Here is a 21,045-nt window from a genome sequence, read left to right as displayed (position 1 = left end):
TACTCACTACTGTCAGCTACTAGATTGTGTCTACAGTCTCTGTACTACACATATATATCATGAAATAGATGCTCATTTTCATTTCAGGTTGATGAAGGAATGCGGTACCTAGTTTATAAAGATGATCGACCAAAATTTTAATATACCCCTCTATACTGATTATTTACTTAACACCAATGTCTTCTTATTTTGGATAAAGAGGTAATGAACGAACTCATTCATGTATAGCATCTCTTTTGAATCATTTTCTTGGGACAAATTCCTCAAAGTAGAATTAACGAAACAAAAGACTTTATTATATCTATGTCTGTTCTTTATTGCCATGTTCCTTTACAAAAGGATTGTATTGATTTGCCGTCAAGAATGAATACATAATTTCACTTCAACATTCACAACTGTTATAATGAAAAGATACACATTTTAGTTACGCTAGTAGACATGAAAGGCTATCTTAAAGTTGCTTTCACGTGCATTCTTTTGATTACTATCAAAGATGAGCATTTTTTTTCCATGTTTGTTTACTCTTCAGTAGAAGAGATACTTTTCTTAAACTATAAAAAGGCATTTCGGACCAACATATCTATATAATGGAGCAGGGAATTTCGGAATCTGAATTCTCAGTTTTCACAAATGGGTTGGTAAATATTTATGGTTGTAATTTCCTTTTTTGTACAGTTAAGCTGATTATACTTTATCCACAACAGAAGGCTATTCAGAAAATTTGATAAGTTTACATACGTTAAATTCTTATGAAAGCGACTATATCCAATCATTATTTTAAGTATTTTTAAAAGTTTAACTTTAAAATATGAATTTAGCATTACAAAAACAATGTTAATCCAAGATCAACTCTGAATTTTCTTACATCTAATTATATCCCTGAACTTGGGATCAGGAATTTACTCAGATTAACAAAACTATTTGCTTCTATACATTCCTATTTAGGAAAACAAATGGAGTAGATATTAAGTTAAAAGGGTTTTTTTTGTTTGTTTTTTTAAAAAAACAGTTCTTCTGGGGGGAAAATCAATTTATTTAGCTAATATTAATTAACACGTAGGGTTTCTTGAGGATGGGAGTAGGGGGTGCTGTTTTGGAAAGGAAGCCTCCCTGAGGGTTTGAATATATGATGACATTCCTTCCCATTTTTTTCCCAATCAGAAAACCCAGTGCATTTAACAACCAATACTGTGGCTGTCCAGATACAAGTCAATGTACTGCCTGCTCCCCTGGGAAGATGACTTTCCAAGCCAAACCTTGGCCCTGGCTAATTTAGAGAAGTGAGCAAGAAGAGAAGGCTGAAGAAAACATTCACAAAGTAGTTACTAGCTGGATCTGGCTCTAGCTGGACTTGTGTACTAGTCGGGGTACTCAGTGTCAAGCAACCAAATTGACTTGAACTTACTTGAAAATGACAGGGATTGTTGCTTATCCATTTTGAACAGTGTACAGGCCTTAGCAATTTTCTTGATCCATCGAGACACAATCACAGCGAGAGAATGCCCAGATGAAAATGATTTTACAGAGTATTTTATATCTCCCATGCATTCTAGGAAATTTAATCAATTGTTTTCCCTAGTAAATAATAGACTTCTTCTTTTAATTGGCACCTTAGTGCCCAATTAATAAGCATGTTCATTAAAATAGCAATTAATAACATACAATTAACTTTTGAAACCAGTAAATTTATCAAAGGCTTAGGCATTAGGAAACCCTAATTTTAAACTTAGCTTGTTAACGATACACTCTACTTCCATGCTCTTTATTTCTTTCATTTCTGAAACTAATGTAAAACTGGAAATGATGTCAAAATAATTAATAGCTAAAAGTCCAGTAATCACTCTGTAAGTAGTACATGGGATAAGGAGATAGTCTCAAAGAATGGGAAATATTGCCCTCAGGGTGTTAAACAAAAATCAACACTGAGATGCACCTTAGAGAAACAACATAGCCTGCCATCCAATTAATATAGTGGTCGTAAGAATGATAGAAAAACCTGGTCTACCACAAAAACACAGGAAAAGGAGATTCACAGTGTAAACATCGGCAGAACCCCCAGTGAATTTGTAAGCGTTTTGATCACAAAATATGGTGAATTGGGCAACCAGATGGTTCAGTTGGTTAAAGCATGAGTTCTGAACAACAGGGTTTACGGTTCGATTCCCACATGGGCCATTGAACTGCACCCTCCACAACTAGATTGAAGACGAGCTGCCACTGAGCTTCCAGAGGGGTGGCCGGATGGCTCCATTGGTTAGAGCACAGGCTCTCAACAACAAGGTTGCTGGTTCAATTCCCGCATGGATGGTGGGCTGAGACCCCTGCAACTAAAGATTGAAAACAGCAACTGGACTTGGAGCTCAGCTGCACCCTCCACAACTAGATTGAAGAACAACTACTTGGAGTTGTTGGGCCCTGGAGAAACATGCTATTCCCCAATAAAATTTATTTAAAAAAAAATATGGTGAATGGTGCTGCCAAGTGCCATCTAATGGGAAGGCAGGGATCTTCAATAGGGGAAGTGCATGACGAACCTTAGTAACAGTGTGTGACAAGTTTCAACTTGCTTGGTGCAGTTGAGTGTGAGCTACGGTTGATCAAAAGTGTGTTTTAAAGTGTGTCGTACATCATCCTCCATCATGACAATGCTCTGTGTCACACATCACTTCTGGTAAGTGGCAGTTTCTGTCAAATAAAAACATTATGGTGTGCCCTCATCCACTTTATTCACCGGATCTGGCACAGTGCGACTTCTGGCTCTTCCCAAAAGTCAAAATAATTCAAGACATGGAGACAGCCATGACAGCGCAACTAAAGACACTCATGAAAGAGGACTTTCAGAAGTGCTTCAGAAAGTGGCAAGACTGATGGGATAAGTGTGTTCAATGTGATGAGGAATATTTTGAGGGAGATTAATGGCAATGTGTCTTTTACTGTAATAATTCTTTTTTAAACATTCACCGTATTGTTTGATCACACCTCATATCTTGAGGAAAGGGAATCCAGCCACCTTCTAAGTATCTGGTCTGCCTGGTAGGTTATTTCCTTAGAGCAGAAATGTGTGCACTAAGCTCTCTTAACATAATGCTATTGAATGTAAGTCTCTCATAAATACCTCCTCTTTTAAGCCTATGCTCCTCAAGGCTATCTTCTGATAGTTTGGCTTCTTATGGGGTTTCCCTTCTCAGAATGAGAGGAAGGAAAAATAACAATGGACTCCTCAGTCTGTGAAGGTTTTATTTCTCATTGTCAATGAATAAAATACCTTTCTGGTTTCATATGTCAGTTTTTGGGGAGGTTTGCTAATTTGAACATTCCCAGTCTGATCAAAATACTGATGACACATTTTCTCATCTGTGATGTTTGGAGCAGGTTATATGGAACAATAAGTTCTGCAAGTCTTCTCCAGATAATCCCCTCTGCACTGATGAGTGTCAAGCAAACTTTTTCCATTCCAAAATGTACATACCTTTATTAGTGAGCACGGTGTGCTCCAGGCCACACTTCAGAATGTAAACATAATAGTGGGTGCACACGGGTCAATCACGTCCAAAAGTTAACTTCCTTTTCTGTCTCTTTGAGGTGAAACAGAACTCACTTGCCCATCTTCCTTGAACTATATAGGAGCAAATACAGCTCCTAGCACATAGTAGGGCCTCAGTAAATATATATTGAAATGATGGCTTCTCTTGTGCATGTTTGATTGTCTCTCACGAAGGATAGGAGGCAGCTCACCATTCTGAGAATATTTTTATGGCTACGCATGACTGGACTATTTAGTCTCACAGTGTGGCCCTAATGTCAACAGAACTTCCCACAACTTGGAGCACTTTTTTTTTTTTCTTTTAACACACACTCCTCCGGTTCCCAGGGGAAAAAAAAATGCAAGAAAATAAGGATAACAAAACCATCACCAGCTCAGGCCCTCTCCGGGGTACTTGCTAGAGATTCAACTTCTCCTCTCAGGTCCCTCCTGTCTCCCATCAGGGTCCCATGGGATTCCCACACTCTCCTTGCTCCAGCCCTCAGCAACCACAACAGCTCCTACCAATTATGACCTCCCTGGGTGGAATAGTGAGGAATAGCTCCAGCTTCAGGTGTGTTCTTACAACTTTCTGAACTCAGATCCTGCCTGCAGCCACCTTGCACCTGCGGAAAGGCGACCGTAGAGCAGCCTGCATCCCTCCCTAAATGCTACTGAAAGTCCCAGGATTAACTATCACCAGCGAGTCACGCAGCCACAGCCTTAGAGCACCAGCTGTGGCTCAGGGCCCAGGAGAGGTAACAGATGAGTACCTCATCCCTGCTGCTGCTTTGGGGTGAGGTTGCTTTGTGCTGCTGCCGGCTGACTCCTCCACTGGTCCCAGGGGTTTCATATAGAGCCAAAAGCCCCACCATGAACTTGAATGGGTCAGCAAGAGATAGGCACAGGGTGCTGTCCCAGAAAGACAGCCAGATTGGGGCCTCCACGAGACACCTCCTTGGCCCTGCCCTTGATGCCAGGCCTATTTTCCAAAGGTCTTCTGCTTATTCCTTCTCCAAATGCTATGATACGTATGGACAAAATGTACTGCTTCTCTCAACACATCCAGGGTATTTCTGCTTTTTCCCTAGTAAATGTTCCTGCTTTGGTGCATGGATATAGCATATTTAATATCGGGAGACCTACTGTATTTTGTTAAATAAAAGTGAAATCTGTAGCTGGCAGATTTGTTAATTCATGTGTCAGTGCTAAGTAACTGCCTTTAAAAGAGACATAGCACTATAATAACAGCATTTGAATTTTCTTTAGTACTAAGGATAGGGTTGTATAAGTGACCTGGACATTTATGTATGCTAAATTGGAGGCTGGCTTTTTATCAGAATGGAGAAAAAGACATGGTAGATGAGACACAGAAGTAGAGAAGCAAAATATAATGCCAAGGGTTTTTTTTTTTTAGCCTTTGGTATTTAGATTTTGGACACTAAAATGATATAAAAAACAACACAGTTTTATTATTTTATATATTGTATATAAAAATGTTACTTTTGTAACTTACAATTCTTGGTTAGACTGAATATCAAGGTTGCTAATTTGGGGGCCCACTCATAAAATGAATAAGAATGAATACATACGGGCCGGCCCGGTGGCTCAGGGGGTTAGAGCTCCATGCTCCTAACTCCGAAGGCTGCCGGTTCGATTCCCACATGGGCCAGTGGGCTCTCAACACACACACACACACACACACACACACACACACACACACACAAATGTAAAAAAATATATATATATGTAAAAAAAATAAATAAATAAATAAACCCTTAAAAAAAAAAAAGAATGAATACATAAAGAGAGATGATCACAAAATTCAACATTGGCTAAATTAGTGTATATAGGCTTGTTGGCAGAATAATGAAAAGCGATGCCCATCATCCTAGTACTTAAATACATATCATTACGGCTGGGAGCCAGTTAGGTGAACAGTATTCTCATAGCTTTAAGGTAAATATTGAAAACATTATAAAATTTAAAATTCACTGTGCAAATAGTCAGACACAGGGTACAGAGTTCCAAAGCTACTCATGTTGGGCCTGGGAAGTCAACATCAAAAGTCAGCTGACATTTTTTAGTACACTGTAGTAAAGAACAGGGATTTTAACCTGAGAGGGACCTGGGTCTGAATCCTGGCTCCGACACTTGATCTTGGGCAAGTCACTTCACTTGTATGGCCTTATATGAATTTCCCCACCTGCAAAATGGGAATGATTATATTTACACCCCTACTAACTGTCAATTATTTAACAACTGGTACAGCTTCGGCACTAACCATTCAGAATAAACTCTGACCTTGGCCCTGGAGAGGGGTCCTGGAGGACTGTTGTGCCCACTATTAACTCTTTAGTTTCTAGACTAGAGGACAAGGCTGATGGGTCTGCAGGAGAAGAGCTGGGCAATCAGGGAAACAGGGTGGGGAGGGCACCTGGGGAATTTAGGGCAGCAGCTGTCCACTGCCCACCACGGAAGTATTTCAGTGTTTTAATAACCAGTTTGGCCCTCTGGCCGTGTAACCTCATTATGCAGAGCTGACGTGAGGATTAAAGGATGAAATATAGGGAAAGCACTCAACGTATATTAAGCTCAATAAATGGTATTTATACTATAAATAATAATGGTGTCATGACAGGAATAAAATAATGCCAACTTCAGGACGACAGTGAGGATTAAATAAGAAAATGTGTTATTTAGTTCAGGGTTTGGCTCCTAGTAAGTGCTTAATGCATAATAGGCATTATTATTGATCTTATTATTGCTGTTACTATTATTATTATATAATGTCTGATGTGTGAATTAAATTGGATTCAGTGGATTAAAAGATCAATCACGGCCAAGCGAATATTGCATATATCACAGCTTCCCTAGCTACTAAATGGTTACTGCACTCAGGTTGTAAAATTATGGAAAATAATATGAAAAACTAGTGAATAATTTTTAAAAAATAGAGTTTTTCTTTTTCGACTCCTACAAAACGTCTTACAATCTGGGAATACACCTAGCTTGTCAAATAGCGCAAAATGAAATTAAAGTCATAAATGTAATTGCATCTGACAAATTATTTACTGTAAATCCAGAGAAAGTACAATATAAAGTGACAAAATGATCAAATGAATTCTGGCATCCTTGAAGCAACTTCAATTTTCATTGTTACTGATAACTTAAAATTCAATGGTATATATTTTTTCATTTCTGGGAGTTTATATTAGAGAAAAAAATAGTATTGCTGGCTAAATTAGCAAACAGGTAATGATTTTTCCTTAATGAAATACATCAGCTCAAATCTTGAAAGTCTTCTGAAAGCTTTCCCAGATGGCTCAATTTAACAGTTCCTCAGACTGTGGTTATGCAAAATGAAATAGCTATTTTAAAATCCCCTGCTTACTTTTCTTAAAATAGACATTCAAAACAGGACATTTAATGGATTTGGGGTTTGTGGGTTTTGAGCCTCAATGGTGTCTTGGAACTCAGTATTAAAGCAATTAATTACCAAATTGCTATTTCATTTTACAGTGACTTAAAGTCTCCAGGGTATAGTTAGTGGTCTAATGGTTTGGAAAATGTGAGTGAGATGAAGTGAAAACTCTTCTGAACTTATCTACAACTAAAATTAACAGTATTTTCTTACTAGCAGCTTTATTTTAGGTATGACAGTAAAGGTCAACAGATTATTTATTTTACTCCACAAAATAACAATCTTCCCCATTGTTATGAGGGAGCGGCATCCGAGGGTATCAACCACCCCCGGAAGCCCAGAGCCAGAACTGAGGGTCTTACTTTCAATTTTGATTCAAATTTATTTTTTCCACATTTTGATGGTAAGCTCAAAGTTAATTTTCATTACCAATGAACCAATATGATATTATACCACAAGTTCTGTTATCGCTTTAACAGGGATTTTCCCCACTCAAGTCATACTAAGAGGACAGGCTGTCATCACAAACTGTTTAAACAGAAAAAAATTTTAAATGGTACTGATAGGTAATCAGATGCTCACCACTAGTAATTATACAACGTGCGTATATAATTTTATGGCTTCTGTTGATTCACTAGCCTTCAAAAGGCTCACTCTATCTGAATGATGAAATAAAGACAATTGCTTGCAAAGAAAGAAGCCGGCACCAGTTGGGGATGTGGAGAAAATAGGTAAGAGCAAGATATTGATGAGCTACTATTCTCACCAGAGATGATACCGTTGGAGAGAGAAATACAAAGAAGCAACACAGACTTTGAGAACCCCCAGCACTGCATATTCCAAAACATGTCTTTTATTCCTGAGCACCATATTGAGGAGATCTCCTCACTTATTATTAATTAAATTTGTTATGAAGAAAAACTGAGTCACAAAAATGTGTACTGTTTAATAGTGTGATTATTGCATCACAGTTAAACTGCATCTTTCTAGATGTAGCCAAATTTAATTTAATTTAATTAAGCATACTTGTACTGTCAGTCTATCAATAGGAATTTGAGCCACGTGAATAAAGAGGAATTAAAGAGCAGGCTATATTTGCTCACCTTGGATATTAATAATGATAAGAAACAAAACATTAAAATTAATAAAGCATTCAAGTTATGTTAAAACAGATGATCCACGGCAGCAAATGTCCCGCTTTGAAGCATGCAGATGTAGTGCGTACTTTCTGTCATTCTCCCAGGTTGGATGTAGTGCTGCATCTCCTCAGACTCTGAGCCAAGAGCCAGGGAGAGGCTGGGAACTGGAATTCTGGGGAAGAAGAGAAATCCAAGAGAAAGGCTTCCAGGTTTCAACCGGAAACAAATTCCAGCTATATGCTCTGCAAAGAGCCCCAATGAGAATTGTTAAGACTCTGAGATGTTGGCTCATCTGTCCATGATCTGGCCCTCAAATAAGAATAGGCTATTTCTGGAACTGGACCAGCACACTCAGCCCAGTGCTGAGGACCAGAAGGGCATGAGGAGGGGTTAGTAATGGAGTATCAGTTTGAGGGAATCTAATGGAGACAATATTGAAACTACAAACTATCCAGAGTTTGAAGAGCAACTTGATAAAACGTAACAGATGGAGCTAAAACTGATAGATGCGACCTAAAAACTGGCATCTCTCCCAACACACTATTAAATTAACACAGAATAACAGCTGCATTTTCTTGCCTGACATAGCAAAACAACTCAATAAAGTAAGAACAAGATGCCATTCATAATTCTAATGCAACCTTGTGGAGCTCTCACATTCACTGAAGTTGTCATTAATTACTGAGTGGGACTAAGTCCTATGAATTAGACGTCACACACATTACAATATTCATGGTTAAATTATATTTACATCTTTCTATACTTAAAAAAAACAACATATAGAAAAATAATACAGAGGAAAACATATACGTAGTGTGTGTTTGAAAAGTTGTTTACCTTTTCTATTATGATCGTGAGGGATTTTTTTCCGTTTTTTCCACAGTACAGTGGAAAGTCATGGAACGATGCATCTAACAATAACCTCCCCCTTTATTTACAATAATATTGATCCACCTTTACATGATTGAGCTGAATTTCTGGTCATGCTGATGATACCACTGAGTTACATGCTCCCTCTTGTCCTATTTTGGGACTAGAAGTGCAAGCTATGGTCATGGGACAGAGTTTTCCTCTGTGTAAAGAGGAAGATTAACAGCCATCTCTGAGGGTTGAACCTACAATTTTAAACTCATTAATACCTCTGGAAAAAAATCCAGTGAGCTACACAATAAAACATGCACTTATCACCTGCCCATATCTTCTCCTCTGGGCATGTGCATACACACATACATGCATAAATATACATGCACACACTGACAACCATCACCCCTGCTTTGTGTGGAAGAGGTGCAAGCTCCTTTTCTGCAGACAGGATGTTTCTTCAAGCAAGGTCACTGACTGATGACTGGCAAGAAATAGTGCCCCATCCAGAAAAGTTACCATGCCTCAGTTGAATCATTGAGGAGCTGGTCAATGAACAAGCAGGTCTTAAGTTGGAGGTATCAGAACTAAGAAATTTCTAAACTTTATCTTTTACAGACCCTCTTTATTCTATGTACCTAGAAATTTCCTACCTAGGTACAGTTAGTACATTTCTGAATAGTTTCACATATAACATTTTTATAACAGACATAACATTGTATTGCTGTTAATAACATAATTCTAAGACAGTGAGTGCCTCAGGTCTTAAACTATGAACTTGAGGGCAAGGTCTGTGGGAATGTTAGTCCAGGCATTTAGCGTAATGGCTAGCATTTGCTGAATGCTCAACAAATACTTGTTGAATAACTGAATGGTGGCAGAAGAGATGAGGTGAAGGGAGAGCCCCAATCCAGCATCTGGACCAGAATAGGACAGACTTTAATAAGATTTTATGAATGGGTCTTACAAAATTGTCAATAACAAATTCATTGTAATGACAGACTTATTATATATTTGACTAGGAATTGTCTAGAGGAAGCAATTTACCTCACCAGGGTAGCAACATTAAGTAGTCTGTGAAGTCTTTGATTAAATCAATATTGTGAAGAAGAATGCTTCTTATGTCATTTGTCTTCACCTAGTAAGTCGTCGTCTTATTTTATCCCCTTTTTACTCATTAAAGTTTAATTTACCACTCCAGAATATTCCGATTTCTTAATTATTGTTTATATTTTATATTCACTTAAAAGTTGTTTATATTTTACAGAGTAGCTGGTAAATCACAAATATTTAGCTCTTGAATGTCACAAAAGGAGTCTCTGCCCTACAGAAGAATAGAGTGTCAGAAGACAGACATTAAACAGATTGTAGCAAACAATTACATGATTACCAGTGTGCAAAGTACTCGGAGAGGTTCAGGACACTGGGAATGCTTTATGGGGAAGAGTGCAGAACAGCTGACTCAGCACTTGCTTGGGGCACCAGCAGGGGAGGGAGGGAGGGAGGGAAGGAGGGAGAGAAGGGAGGGAGGGAGGAAGGGAGGGAAAGGGGGAGAGAGAGAGAGAGAGAGAGAGAGAGAGAGAGAGAGAGAGAGAGAGAGAGAGAATTTGAATCAGAAGACAATCTAGAATTTATTTAGGACCTATACACTTATGTTTTGTTGCACGTCATGTCAAAAAAAAAGCAAATGTTAATTTCATACTTCTACTTTGTTTTTGAATTCATATGGGGGGGTGGCCAATAGAATCTTTTATGTGCTCAGGGTTTATAAATGTCTTAACTTAGCTCCGCAAGGGGACCTAACTTTCTCTGAAGGGTAATTTATAAGCTGAGACTTAAATGGATGAAAATGAATTAGCTGAGTAAGAAGACAGAAGATGTGAGAAACAATTCCCAAACAGAGGGTACATACAGAATGTGAACTGTCCCACAGGTGACACAGTCCTGGTTCCATTCATCTATTTCTTCTCCTCTGTAGGGAGTCATTTCCAAGGGCAGACTTATCAGATCCTGTCTGTATACATGAGGAAAAGCCATCTTGCTGTGAGAGTCACGTTGGGACATTAACCACAGCGGTCACAGTGACACAGATACAGAGGTCAATTTCGTCTAGCTTTATTTATATGACAGAAAAATTTTGAAAACGTACTATGTGCCAGGCTAAGTGCTAGGGATACCCAAGGATGTCTCCTGCTCTGGGTTCTTGTAGACCTACTGCCAAATCTCAGTGCTCTCCAGTTGAGGTCTTCCTCTCACCTGACTCCCTAAGAAGTGTGGCTTCTCCTCACCCCAGAGCCCTTCTTCTCAAGCAACCCGAACACGAAGGAAGCAACAAGCTTTCTGCCTGCCATCCAGGATTGCCCAGGTTTCTGCCCCGTTGCACCCTCACCTGCTCTCTGATACCCCTTTGCTGTTATTACCATGACTCTCCCACACCCTTCCATAGGGATAAGCTATTACCAAAAACAGACATTCACGCTAACCCCTTGTACAAGCAGCCACTTTTCTTCCTGTTTCCCACTTTTCTTCCCATTTCTTTGAACTAATATTTCTCAATACTTACCTTCCAACCCATTCTACTTCTGCAATCTTAATGAACACAGTTCTTGATTTTTCTTTTTGACTCAGCACGTTTTCTTCTTGCTCACATTGTTTTCCTCCTTTCACATAGGCCATACCTGGCTTCAGCCTTTATTCATTGTTTTGTTTCCTTCCAGTCAATCTGGAAGGAAATGTCCAATGAACATTTATAGTCATTGCAAGGTAGTGAAAATACATATGCAATTGTTGTAGATAAAGGACTTCAAATCACATAATCTTCAGAGTAGATTATTTGGGGTTTATTGTTATATCATCTTAAAACCAGTCTTTATGACTTATAATAATGAATGGTTATCTTTTATTTCCCTTTATTCCTTCTATTCAAAATAGGTTGAAGATGGCTTACAAAATATAAACAGTATAATAAGATATTAAGGAAGTGGAGTAACCAACCAAAGGGAAACTAAGAGTAGACAAATAAGAAGTCAGGGTAAAAATATTTCACAAAATGTATACTGCAGAGTCTGGGAACTTGCTGTAAGTAAGCTTCTGAATTTTCAAACTACCAACACACAATAGAAGGAAGCACATTCAATTACACAATTCAAAATGCTCAGAAGATTATAAAGCAAACTAGTTGCACAAGAAAAGCATAGTCATATGTGGTAATGAATTTCTGCAGGCTCTTATTACGAGAACACAGTGAGATAAGTGCACCTCCACAGTGCACCTCCACAGTAACAGCAGTCATGGGGTTCCTGAGGCTGCTTCTCTACCACCCCTAGACTTCAGATGTTCATATGATCCTAAACTGCAGCCCAGTAGAAGTGATCACAGGAGGGGTCAGAACAAGACTATGCAAAGACAGATTTGCGGCCATTTTTCTTAATCTCAAGATAAAATTTAAATCACCTAAGTAGAGTGCATAGTCTTCAGGAAATCCTCCATTAACACTCCTTCTCCCAACAGATCATGTCTGCAAACCAGACAGGTGTGTTGGCAATTTAGGGCATATTCATTTCCATTAGCAGTCAGCAGAATTGGGGATAGGGTTAACGTTGGTTTATCGAAGTTAAGGAAACAGAGGGGAACTGAGGAAACATTTGTGGGCTAAGCCAGGATTTTCCCCAAAACACAATTTTGGATCCATTCTAACATATATATATATATTTTATCTGACATATATCTGTATATACATATACAGATATATGTTTTATATATATATATATATATATATATATATATATATATATATATCAGATATATATATGTCAGATAAAAGGGCACATGCCAAGACTTTGCCATTGAACTCAGATGTGATGGTTAAGCCTACAAAATCTATGAAGCAGCTGTTAGTAAATACTTACCTGTGTAGTCATTTTTCCCCCATTTTTTTCACGGTGGTAAAATGATAAAATTTATCACCTTAACCACTTTAAGTGTACAGTTCAGTAGTATTAAATATATTCATAATGTGCAATCATCACCACAATCCATCTCCATAACTCTTTTCATCTTGTAAAACTCAAACTCTATACCCATTAAATAATAACTCTTCATTCCCCCTCTCCCCAGCCCCTGACAAACACGTTACTTTCTGTCTTGAAGACTAAGGCTATCTCTAAGATCTAATGCAGTCATTTTAATCAGGAAAACACACACACACACACACACACACACACACACACTCATAAAATACCTAATCTCAAGTAATGAAACTTCCTCCTTTCCTCCATAAGACAGTGTTACAAAAGAAACACCCCTAGATGGCTAAATAATTTGATCTATTGTGTAGCACATGAAACCAAAAGTTGTTTTAAGTATTGGAGACTATTAATAGCAGTTTTGGTTTTGCTGCAGCTACTCTGAGGCCATCAATCTTTCCATCAGTAATTCCATCATAGGCTGCTTGTCAATTTAAGCTCCTCCTCTCTAAGGACAAGGACAGCTAAGTCAAAAAGTAGACAAGTTCATTGTTCTGTTTTTTTACAAGAGAAATGACAGAACACTGTATCTAGTTCATGCAAAAGTAGTATCAAGTTATGAAAGGGCAACTTAAAAATAAGAAAGAAGGAAGGTGCAGAACATACTTATTCTTTACATATTTGGCTTTTTAAGAAAAAGATTGTTTTTGTGGATCCTAAGTCCCATAACGGTTTTCAGTTTCAGTTCTGTATATGTAAATAGTGAAAAATTAAAAGTAAATTGATATAACTTAGTCCACCACTGATAACTGTTTGAAAAACTTTCAAGAAAAGTTGCAAAAATGTAATGTGATATGTTCCTAATGAATTTCTTCACAAAGCGATAAAATATGTAATCCTGGTCAGTATTGGAGAAAGCTTGCCTGAAGTATGTTTTTTCTTTGCCTAAAGTCTGGTCTATAAATTCTGGAAGGATAATTAATTACAAGAAAAATGCTTTTTAAGTGGATTAATTTATAATATACTAGATTTATGATGTCGAGAAAGTAGAAAATTACCCTTTAAAAAATGAGATACAGCAGAGTCTAGTGCCCATCTGACGACTCTGTAGCTATAGAAATAATTAAAGCAATGGATTGGCACATCTCAGTGTCCTCCAATCAGACTGACCCTTGAAGAGTTGTGCCCCAAGTCCGAAGAATGGTGACCACCGGTCTTACTGTATAGCTTAGAATCTATGGAAATTATTCAGTATGCTTTGCTTTATTATATCACTTCAATAATCCTGAACTAGATATTTTGTCCCAGCTACTCAGTTATTGACATTAAATTATTAATTCATTTAACAAATATTTATCAAGTCCCCTTTAGACACTATCGGTACCAAAATGAATAAGCCAGGAATCTTGACCTTAACAAGCTCACAGTCTGTGCTTTCTTTTCTATTGATGGTCTGAGATGTTCTGATGCAGAAAAATATCCCTCTTTGTTTTGTCTGAGAATCTCTATTACACCAACCCAGGATGTGCTTTTCCTGGGAATGAACACATCTCACAAGTATATCAAGTACAGAATTATAGTAACAAGTTTACTCAACAAAAATAACCATATTTACCATGAATTCAGTGGCTGTTATGTGATGCTGGTAAATTTACTCTCTTGGAAGGTCACCTCACTTGGAATGGTTTAAGTTTCAATTTCCTGGTCTATCACCAGAATACAACTTCCTATAACATGCTTTACTTCTGGCTGTTTGCCATTTCAGCACTTTTGAACTCAATGCTTCACACTAGTAATAATTTCTACCTGACCATTCTTATCTCTTCAACCTATCACATAGAATGTCTGTGGGATAACATTCTAATTCATCCTGTCATTTCATTGTTCAGAAAATTCCAGGGATTGCCCATTTCCTGTAAACTCCTGTGACTAGCCAGAAACTCTCCCAGTACTACGCCTCATCTTACTTCCCAACCCCACCTCTTATTACTCCAAATTACGTAGTATTAGGTTGATGCAAAAATAATTGCGGTTTTTGCAAATTTTTTTAAAACCTTTTAAACCGCAATTACTTTTGCACCAACCTAATAGTTGTACCTTAAACACCTTGAACTTCCTTTGCTGTTTAAGGATTTATTCCTGTAGTTCTTCCTGCTGGAAAGCAAGCACCCTCCCCCTCATCCTCCCATTTCAAATTCAGTTTAAATTCAGCTCCTTTCTTCTGAACTCTCCCCAATTGCTATAGCCCATATCAATTTTTTTTTGTAATTAATGACTATTATCGGTATAGCTCTTTAGGACTTAATCCCATACTGACTTGGATTGTTATTTAACTGATTCCTTTCTGCATCTTCTCTTTCCAATTAGACCATGAACTCCACCCAGAGAGAAGAGGCTCACCTTAAAAGTTGCATGAGTGTCTCCTTCTACTTTTAGGTAGTTGTTATGCAGACATTTGGCACGCAATACTTTAGGAAATAGCTGTGAAATGAATGAATTACCACTGACTCCAAATACGTTTTTTTCCTTTCTTTTATAGCTGGTGCCTGTCTTAAATCCTGCGTATTCCCAAAGCAATGCTTTTCAAACCTTTCCAACCACATCCCAGAGGAAGAAATTCTTATTGTGACAAAACAATACATATTACTTATATTGTGCTATATATTCTGATGCTTTGTATCCTGTTTTTCAAAATACTGATCATGATAAACTAAATTGATTTCCTCATCACTAAAGGGTTATAATTTATAGCATAAAAATACTCTATGCTCCTTGAATTAAGATGAGGTATAGAATATTGCTCTTGAAAAATGCTTAGAACAAAACAGTGCTTTGTGTGCTCATTCTCTTCCTGACAGTTTGAGTTACAATTATGATCTTTACACAGTTATCTTGAGATCGTTTCTCACCATATTCCACCATAGCATTTAAAATCAATTCCTCCTCCCACTTCGACCTTTTGAAATTTGGAACACAGTTAAATAACAATTCACAAAGTGTCCTCTAGATTTCTATTTCTTATATTGTCTTCACAAACTTTAGTGGCATATAAATATAAATTTCCAGGCCTAATTTTAATCAGACGACTTGCAGGTGAATAAAAATAGGTATGGTCATATTTTTGTATTTTTACATATCTTAAGAGCTTGCATGAGCTTTGTTACATAACCATCCAGAATCTGAATCCCAGCTTTGCCAAGTTACTTAACCTGAACAAGTTACTGAACCTGAGCTTTTATTTCCACATCCATACAATTGGAAATAATATGAACTTCAAAGGGTTTATGGGGGTTAAATTAGACCATGCAAGTACAGAGCTTAGGGCAGAGCCTGGGACACACAAGTGTCCCACGAATGGTAGTGATGTTTTATCACTATAACAAACAGGTAAATGTATTTCAAACTTCCGTTTAGTGTCATAAAGCAATGTTCAGTCACAAGAACGAAAGTAAGATTTTTTTAAATCTTTAAATAGCTAATTTTTGTGGTTGGCTTATTTATAATATAAAATTCTACTGCTGGTTTTATAGATCATAAATATCCCTAAGGAAAGACTCTATTTGTGGTGCTGAATAATCATTATTTAATAAGGAATGTCTATTGAACCTAAAAGACCATATATTGAACCTAAAAGACCATATATATACACATATGTATGTATATATATATATATATATATGCTCTCTATATATGGTCTTTTATATGTATTATATATATAATATATACCTAGTCATACTAATCTCATTTAGATGTTTTTACTTTTAAATTTTAAAAAAAATTTATAAATTTTTTTTTTTTTTTAATTCCTCATGCACCGTTGGTGGGATTGCAAACTGGTGCACCCACTATAGAAAATAGTTTGGAGGTTCCACAAAAAATTGAAAATAGGACTACTTTGTGACTCAGCAATTCCACTTCTGGGTATTTATTCAAAGAACTCCAAAACACTAATTCGAAAGATATATGCACCTCTATGTTCATTGCAGCACTATTTACAATAGCCAAGATATGTAAGCAACCCAAGTGTCTGTCAACAGACGGTTGGATAAAGAAGATGTGGTACATATATACAACGGAATATTACTCAGCTATAAAAAAGAATGAAATCTTACCATTTGCGACAACAAAGATGGACCTAGAGGGTATTGTGCTAAGTGAAATAAGCCAGACTGAGAAAGACAAATACCATATGATCTCACATATATGTGAAATCTAAAGGATAAAATAAACCCCAACAAAGAAAACAGAAACAGACTCATAGATACAGAGAACAAATTGATGGTAGCCAGAAGGGAGGGAGTTTGGGCAGCTGGGTGAAAAAAGTGAAGGGATTAAGAAATACAAATTGATAGTTACAAAATAGTCACAGGGGTGTAAAGTACAGCATAGAGAATATAGTCAATAATATTGCAACAACTATGTATAATGCCAGCTGGGTACTAGACTAATGGAGGGATCACTGCATAAATTATATAAATGTCTAACCACTATGCTGTATACCTGAAACTAATAGAAAATAGTATCGACTATCAACTGTAACTAAAAAAAAATAACTTAAAAAGGAAAAATAAACACCAGTAACTCCTGTGTGTTGAATGATGTGTACAGGAAAATTATTGCACACTATACATGTTTTTAACACTCAAGATGTCTACTGACTGCTTTTGAACAAAGTGACATTTGGCACTTCATTTCAGCTTCCCAAGTCAAACCCCTGCTCTAGGTACTTTTTCATTCCTTCTAACTCCTATTTATCGTTCCTCATCTTACCTAAGTCTTGCTACTTCTAGAGTGTTTTTGATTGCAGGAGTTTGGCAGTTAACAGTAGTAAACAACCTTCCATAAAGTATTTTTCCACCCTAACCTGTTCCATTTAGCACGGCAAAACAGAGTATCTTGTCTATTCTCCCAGAAACACTGGTCCAAACTGGACCAGGCACAGGGAAATTGTAATCCCTTTCAAAATCACTTACAGGGAGTGATCAAGATTCCCCAACTCAGTCGTTTGCTAAAGAAGAGAGCTGCATTATGCATCGAGACTAAGGCTTTGACAATCTAATTGAACCAAAAGTGGAGACCTCGGAATTAACCTTCAGCCACTCTTGAGATGGTTGCGTTTGTGTGTTGGGGAGTGGGGACACCAAAGGAAGCGGAGGGGCAGAAACAGACCTGCAACAGGAGCTAGAAACAGAGGAGTCGGCCAGAAGCTGCAGACTCCACGGACACGCAGACACACAGCCGCGACTTAATCCTACCTCTGAAAAGGGGGGCGGGGGCAGAACGCAAAAACCACTTGCGAGAAGCTCGTACCTGTCCCCGCCTGCTGCTGGCCTCGCCCACACACCTGAGCCCAGCACTGGACCCGGGCCGCGAGAGCGGGGAGCCTGGGTCCGGGCAGCCCTTTCGTCACGTCCGGGGGCCGGGCCGGGGCGCCGGGGGGCGGGTCCGGGTGGGGCCGGGCCTGGCGGGGGTGGGGTTGTGGCGGTGCTTCGGGTGACAACGGTCAATAATGAAGGTGGCCGCGGCGCCTCGGCAGGCTCGGCAGCATCGGGCGGGGGCGGCGCCGTGGCTGCGCCTGTAGGACCTCGGGGCAGGAGCGGCGAGATGGGAACCCGGCGCGGGGAGTGAGGTGGCGGCGGCGGCCAGCAGAACTTCAGCCAGAGGGGCTCTTCCGCTCACCCCTCTGGCTGATCGGCCTCCACCTGCAGCCCCTCGGCCCCCGCGTCCCGCGGGACCGGGACGGCGACAGTGGGGGCATGTGGCGCTGGGTCCGGCAGCAGCTGGTAGGTGCCTCCATCTCCTGTCCCGCCCGCGCGGCCTCCCAGGCTTGGGGGCCGGGGAGGGCCGGCGGCGCGGAGCCGCGAGGCTGGGGCGCGGGCGCCTGGCTAGGCCGCGGCGGGGCGGGCGCGGGGGCCGGAGCCGGGAAGCCCCGCGCGGCCCCGCTGCGCGACTCGCCGCCCAGCCCGGGCCGCTCGGGCGGCGGGAGGTGGCTGCTTCCTGCCCGCGCGTCTCGGTTCCTCGCTCCTCCTCGCCGATCTTAGGCGGCTGCGGCCAGAAGCGGGGGTCCGGAGCGGGGCTGGCGTCCCCCGAGGGAACGGCGAGGGAACGACACGAGAGTGGGCCTTGGGGACAGGGAAGAGGCTTGCGTTTCCCGTCTCTGGCAATTTGGGACACGTCGGAGTGAAGAGGAGGGGGCAGGACGTGTCTTCAGCCCCCTTTCGTCACTGATTTCAATTAGTGTCACGATTCGGTGTTGCGTTGATTATCCAGGAGGAGAGGGGACCTTATCTCGTCTAACCCCTCTCAACAAAAGAAACGTTACCCATGGCCTGGGTGAGGGAAAGAAAATACTCCCAACACCCCCGTCTAGTTTCGGAAAAGATTTGTACGACAGTTACTTAGGACGACGTTTTCCTTCCTACCTTGCCCGCACCCTGCCCCCAAGTGAAACTTTTGGAATGGAGGCCTTACTTTTTTCCGTTCTGCTGAAGGCACTTTGAGCGAGACAGGTTTGGAACCAAGGGAATACCTGGAGGAAAAAGAAATCTTAGAAGAGGGTGATTTAAGGCATATCCAAAGCGCCACCTTTCTCGGAATAAATTCAGAGAGAAAAATCTTTCCTGCCTCCTGGCAACTACAACAGGAAGGCAGCAGTGGCATATTAGGACAAAAATTGCTCCTGGCTGAAGAAGCCCATCCTTGTCTCTATTTTGAGATTTGTTACTGGTTGCTGCTGAATTTCTAAATCGCACTAATTAGTGCTTCTACAATTCATTGGATTCATTTGCTAATTAAAAAGGCAATGACACCAAAATGATTTTTGTGAGACTAAAGCATGGGTAACTCTTCTCCCCTGCTCTAGAACAGCATTTTAACGTTAAGACTAAGAGGTATGCTTTTTCAGTCCCAACCTTCTGTTAATTCATTTTGCAGTGGACATCAATCTCAAAAAAAAAAAATCTTATAAATGAAACTAGACTGCCTGCCTCTTTCTCAAATGTTGGTTCTCTGTTTTTAGCGAATTGTAAATTCAGATATCCCAGATATATAACTTATTAGGAAACAGAGCTAATGATATCAGTATAATACCATATTGTAATACTTCGACTTTGTTTCAGTAAGCCATAGAACAGTAACTTGACTCTGGAAGTTAATGATTACAGGTCTGATCTTACGCTTTTGATTTGGCAATCTTCATATATAGAAAAGGCTTATTTACCTAATGATGTTTTTTTGTATGATAGGAATATCATTCTAAAGTGGTTCTCTTAAAGCTTTTCCTAGTAGATTTAATGAGACACCACCTCTCATTGTTAGGTATTTTTGTTAACCTGAATAAAATCCTGGTTGGGTAATCACTCATCCTTAATATAGACAATTGGTAATGTTTTTTTAAAAATGGCTTCATATGAATACAACTGAAAGGAAGGGAAGGAAAGGAAGTTGTGTGGTTAATTTACAAGACAACTGCCTCACCAGGTGGTTAACAAGCTGAACAAGTTGCTATGCATAAAAAATACTATCTCTGACATTTAGCTGCCCACCTCACTGGCTTTATTTTTAAGTTATCAGATCTTCTAAGTATGTAATCAGACCTGTGCCAGTGTAGGACTTTGTGTCTCTGATTAACTTTGTACAGTCACTTAAATTATACATTGAGGATAGTGGATACACAGAGTAATAAAAGTATGTTTTACTCTCCCAGTTATAAACAGTAGTTCTAGTTACTATTCCAGGAATTACTTAACTCAAAGTCTAGTTTAGATTATACTTCCATTTGCTCAATGGATTGAGTCACCATGTGTTTTAGCAATAGGTTCATTTTTAAAATTCAGATACGTGAGACAAATTTGGGGAAATTAATAAGCAAGTCACAAGAACAGGTTTTTAGAGTCATAAACACACTCTTCATTATATGAATCCTGATTTTCAACAATTTCTATTCTCTTGCCAAAGAAAATTTATTGTCATTTTATTACAGAAACAACTTCTGTGCTCTAGTAATTTCTCTCTAATTAAAGAAATATTTGACTCCTTTATCTCCACAAAGCATTTTCACTATTTGACATGATGAGAAAAATCAGGAGATTGTCAGAAGGTTGATGTTTTCCCTTGCGGAAGTAAAGTGAAAAG

General features: G+C 39.1%; 1 protein-coding gene and 1 long non-coding RNA gene across 13 annotated transcripts in view; one reads left to right on the top strand and one right to left on the bottom strand.

The window, feature by feature from the left end:
- Window positions 1-6,578: 6,578 nt before the first annotated feature.
- LOC308506641 lies at window positions 6,579-18,322 on the bottom strand. Its single transcript, XR_013994743.1, has 3 exons — window positions 18,223-18,322; window positions 11,511-11,669; window positions 6,579-10,419 (listed from the first exon to the last, which is right to left on the bottom strand). It is a non-coding gene; the product is annotated as an uncharacterized lncRNA (long non-coding RNA).
- A 57-nt stretch (window positions 18,323-18,379) lies between these two features.
- Window positions 18,380-21,045, top strand: part of ATP11B (ATPase phospholipid transporting 11B (putative)) — a 101,582-nt gene continuing 98,916 nt past the window's right edge. For 6 of the 12 annotated variants that reach the window (XM_081076343.1, XM_081076348.1, XM_081076347.1 and 3 more), the window contains exon 1: window positions 18,385-18,695. Coding sequence is in view for 3 of the 12 variants with exons in the window: in XM_081076344.1 (XP_080932470.1) it covers window positions 18,669-18,695 (27 nt within the window). In the remaining 9 variants the exon portion in view is untranslated. Of the gene's footprint in view, window positions 18,696-21,045 lie in introns of all 12 variants that reach the window. The other 6 variants (XR_013995096.1, XR_013995097.1, XM_081076344.1 and 3 more) reach the window with 2 other exon arrangements.

Source organism: Rhinolophus hipposideros (genome assembly GCF_964194185.1).
Source record: "Rhinolophus hipposideros genome assembly, chromosome: 2".
Classification (NCBI taxonomy): Eukaryota; Metazoa; Chordata; class Mammalia; order Chiroptera; family Rhinolophidae; genus Rhinolophus; species Rhinolophus hipposideros.
This window is presented reverse-complemented; position numbering and strand designations above follow the sequence as displayed.